The 4,675-nt window shown below is 55.5% G+C and overlaps 1 protein-coding gene across 1 annotated transcript; it reads right to left on the bottom strand.

Annotated features, from left to right (window-relative positions):
• Nucleotides 1-617: 617 nt before the first annotated feature.
• Nucleotides 618-4,289, bottom strand: LOC103809893 (selenide, water dikinase 1; the record flags this gene model as incomplete). The annotated part of the gene is made up of 2 exons (XM_009082768.1): nt 618-832; nt 4,077-4,289. Coding segments are annotated over 2 exons (428 nt in total), but the record flags the coding sequence as incomplete, so codon positions are not given.
• Nucleotides 4,290-4,675: the final 386 nt, after the last annotated feature.

Here is a 4,675-nt window from a genome sequence, read left to right as displayed (position 1 = left end):
TTATTTGTCCTTACTGTCAGCAAAGAAAGCAATCATTGATGATACAGCGAATACGGCCAGGCCTGCAGCGAGGTCAGGGTGCCTCCGACCCGGCGGCGCCGCCCGTGCCCGAGGCGCCGCCAGCAGTGGCCAGTGTCCTCATGGCAAGCCTGGACCTCACCAAGAGGAAAAGGAAACCAGGGGCTGAATGCAATCATGCAACTCTCACTACTGGGTCGCCACGTGTCGCGCGTCGGTTTATTGTCGTCCCTCAAGGCATCGAAACGAGGCTCGTGATGAACACGCGGAGACCGGAGGGACAGAACTGCTGCTCGACACTACTACCAGTAATGTCTGTGCTATGGGAAAGCACCTTTAAAAGAGCCTATGCGGCAAGAGATAAGTGTCTAAAGATTCAAAATGAATCAACAGTATTGGATAACAATATAATTCTCGACTCAGAAGCTGCCTCAAGATTAGGTGCATCTTCAGTTAATGTAACAGGAAAAAAAGGCAATGGATTTTATTTATTACTTGCATCCACCCACAGACTGACCTAAGGCCACCAGATGTGCAGACACGACGCGTTTCCTCCTCTTTGCACAGTCCTCCTCGCGGGCAGGGCCGCACTCCGAGCATTAGGAGGTGGCTCCGGGCGTGGGGTTGACGTTCTGGGTGGCCACCTGCGGCGCCACCTCGATGATCCGCGGCTTGTCGATGATCCTGGCTGTGCGGTTGCCTTTCTCCACGATGCCGATGATCCAGGCCTGGTGTCCCTCGCCGTACTTGGGGGACTTGATCTCTGCACAGAAGCGAGCGGCCTGCTCCCGCGGCAGGCAGATCAGGAGACCTCCTGGGGGCGAAGGGACAGCGTCAGACCTGGCTGTGCAACGCTCAGCCGCGGCCTGACAGAGCTCAGTGCTGGACTCCAGACAGACATCAGGGCTGGAGGAGACCTCTGAGATCATCGGTCCAACCAGCAACTGCCACTGCTGGAACCCCCAAACCCTAACCCAGATCCTCCAGTGCCACATCAGACACCTCTGAAACACCTCCAGGGATGGTGACTGCACCACCTCCCTGGGCAATATCCAGTGCTGAACACCACAACAGGGAAAACATTTCTCCTCACACCCAATCTGACTCTGCCCTGGCTCAGCTCAAGGCCATTCCCTCTCTCCTCTCCCTCAGCCCTGGCAGGACACACATCCCACACCTCTCTCCAGCCCTGGCAGGAGTTGCAGAGAGCCAGGAGGTCACCCCTGAGCCTCTTCTCCAGGCTGACCAACCCAACTCCCTCAGCCCTTGCCCATGTGCTCTGCCCTTTGCTGCCCTCGTTGCCCTTGGCTGGACTCGCTCAGTGCCTCAATGGCCTTTGGGCAGTGAGTGCCCAAAGCTGAGCACAACACTTCCTTTGGCCAAGTCCTTAAGGCTCTTCACGCTATTCTAGGCTGGTCTGTGGGACTGGCAGTGCCAGCTGCCCTGGTTTTGAGGGCTGAAGGGCTGGAGATACTTCTCTGGCTTATTTTCTGAGAGATGCAAGGGTTTTGATTTCGTTGGTAAGAGGGTTTGAGCACTGGTGGGTTAAGAACTGTATTGGAGCAGGAAGTGGGCACAGAGCCCCCCATGGCCTTGCCCCTTGCCAGGCACTGACACACCCTGCTCTTCCACCCACCCACCTCCTTCCACCAAACCTGCTGAGATACCTCTGCTACACCAAAAGAGCTGCCTGACTCCAGCCAACAGTTGCACAAGCTATTAGAGGACAGGCAAACATACACGTGTGCATGAATGTCCCATGCAGAGTAACTCTGGACTCATCTCTGCAAGTAGCCCCTGGAACAAACAGGATGAATCCCTTGGAAACCAACTGCCTGACTGCACCTCTAACCATCACCACAGAAAATTCCCTGAAAGGGAGCACAAACTCATGCCAAAGTGCCATTTTAAGAAAACACCCCATGAAGAGAGTGCCTGGAGGACGGAACAGGTGACAGGAGAGATCTTTCCAGCACTGACTTTTGTCAGCAGGCGCCCAGCAAATGCACTCGGGGAAAAAACCAACCCATATAATCTTAGAATCCATTCAAATAGTTTTCCAGCACGTTTCTCCCTGCCTGCCCACTCTGCTGAAAAACATCTGCTCACAGATAAGGAGCTACAAGACAGTTTCCGAAGCTCAAGCCAACGGAGAGGCAGAGGATCCGTACTACAGCACGACCAGCCCTGAGCAGCCCCCGCGGGGCATCTCACAGCTGGGTCAGGCTTGGCTTTAGAGACCAGCCTGGGACACGAGGTGTCAAACTCAGGAGCCAGCCCAGCACGCCCTGCCTGAGCCCACACACGGCCCAGACGTGTCAGGCTAGGCAGTGCCAGCCCAAAGCCTGTGTGACTGGAGCTACACAGCCCTCGAGCACTGCCAGTGTGGCCACTGCCTGCAGAGCTTCCCAGTGTCTGTCAGACTCTGCCCTCTGAGCCCTGAACCACCTCTCACTGAGAAATGCACGCCGTGATGAGACACTGAGGCGCTCACAGCCTGTGTTTGCTGGTTTTCCCAGCACCACCCAGCCCTGCTGAAACACAGGCTGTCAGCATTCCCGAGGCACCTCCTGCTCCCCCGTCCAAGGAGGCTCCGCAGTCGGCCGTTTCCCACTCCCCAGCAGTGCAGACACCTGCACCTCTGCACACTGCTGCAGTGGAACTGGGTGTCCCCAGGGGCAGGGTGGGCAGCTCTGCAGACTCAAGCACTCAGTTTGCAGCTAAGCCATTCCCACACCAACTGCTATCCGCACCGAAGGAGCACCTTGCAGTTCCACTCTGTGTCCATGCTGCTTCCTGGAGCCTTTCCAAAGGATAATAAATGCTACCAGCACTCTGGCTCTGTGAGCTCCTGGGTTGTAAGAATCTGGTGCTACCAGCCTTGCTGTAACAGCTCACCAAGCTGCCACTGGATATTTCTGGCCCCTTCTGACTGATGCTGGGCTTGAACTCCTGAAAGGTTCATGTCCCATATCCTGTGACACGTCACAGAGTTCCTGTGGGACAGTGTCTGCACCAGCACACGTGGCCACGGCACCGTTCGGCACACCAGGGCAAGCTGTGCATTCACTAAGGGAAAGTTTATGGCTCTCACTGTGATGCTCCTTTCCAGTCTCTGGGCTGTTTTGCTTCAAGGGGCCCCTCTGCTGTGAGCTGCAGAGAGCTTGGATAATACTTGTGGAGAGCAGGAGGAGGGTGGGGAAGTGAGACAAGAGGAGAAAAAAAAGACAGATTTGTTGCTGCATCTTCTCTATTGCCCAAAGAGAAAGGACAGTCTGATGAAATTAGACAAACCAAAATGGAACAGAAGATTCAAGGGCAAAGAGAAGTAGAAAGATTTCCAGCAGAAGAGTCACCATGCCCATCAGCAACGTGGCCTACCCTTGATACTTCCAAACATCACCAAGTTCTTACCCCTGATGCCTGTGTAAGTTTATCCACAGCCAGACTCTCCTGGGCCACTCAGCACTGAACTTCACACAATCAGCACTCACTGCACTGCCAAACCTGTGGCCAGTGGCTTTACCCTGCAGGAACTGCCAGCTGTGCTGGGAGTCTCAGACACTGCTCTGAGCCAACAGCGAGGAGAAAGTAGGGTTCAAAAGGATTCAGCACCATCACCAACTGCAAATCCTCACTCTCTGGGATTCCAGGGTTTCTGCAGCAGTGCTCCATAAGGAAGCAGAAGGCATTCGGAGTAGTGTGGTGGTTTGGAAGTTCCTCAGTGAGACCCTGTCCCAGGGTGCCCAGGGAGGCTGTGGCTGCCCCACCCCTGGCAGTGTTCACAGCCAGGTTGGATGAGCCTTGAGCAACCTGCTCTGGTGGGAGGTGTCCCTGCCCAGGGCAGGGCTTGGGGCTGGGTGAGCTCTAAGGTCCATTCCAACCCCTAAAATTCCCTGATTCCAGGCTTTAGAAGCCCATTGCAAACAGTTCTGTGGCTGAAGCTCACTACCTTGGCTATGTGCTGCAGCAGCTGTGACCCTGACTGCAAAGCACATGAAAACAAATACTCCTGGAGAGGGGCAGGGGAGGAAGAAGGTGGCAAAGCCATCACCTACCTGAAGTCTCCGGACAAGTCCCGTGCATGAGGCCAAACATGTTGCCACAAGCCTTGCTGACTGCAGCCATCTTTGCCAGGACAGGGAGGTTGTGGATGACGAAGGACACCTCGTTTCGCTGCTGCTTGGCAAGGTTCTGTGCATGGCCCAGGATCCCAAACCCGGTGATGTCTGTGGCTGCGTGTGCATTGAAAGTGTGCATGAGTCCAGCAGCTGTGAGGGGGAAAACAGCACATCAGAACCAACCTGGACGGCGAGGAAAAGCAGAACTGGGATTCCCCAGGGCTGCTCGCAGCACTGAGGGGTCAGCTTGTACTCGAGACTGAAACCTGCTGAAAACCTGCCATCCCAGTCACACTGCTGAGTGTGTTCTGCTAGACATGTGCTCATGTTGGCTCTCTGAAATGGGTTTGCTTCAGGCTCACACTGCCCAGAGCTGCGGGCCAGGGAGTTCCTGAGCTCAGCTTTGCTTCACCAAGGCAGGGACCAGACACAGGTCAGTGCTGTGACAGCTCCTCCCCTGGCGACCCCACAGCTGACACCCTGAAGAGCAAAGCTTGCAGGCTGTTGGGGAAGAGCCTCGGCCTCCCCACCTGCAC

The sequence above is a fragment of the Acanthisitta chloris genome, unplaced genomic scaffold (assembly GCF_000695815.1).
Source record: "Acanthisitta chloris isolate BGI_N310 unplaced genomic scaffold, ASM69581v1 scaffold37810, whole genome shotgun sequence".
Taxonomy (NCBI): domain Eukaryota; kingdom Metazoa; phylum Chordata; class Aves; order Passeriformes; family Acanthisittidae; genus Acanthisitta; species Acanthisitta chloris.
The sequence above is the reverse complement of the archived record's forward strand: the minus strand, read 5'-3'. Positions and strand labels throughout refer to the sequence as shown.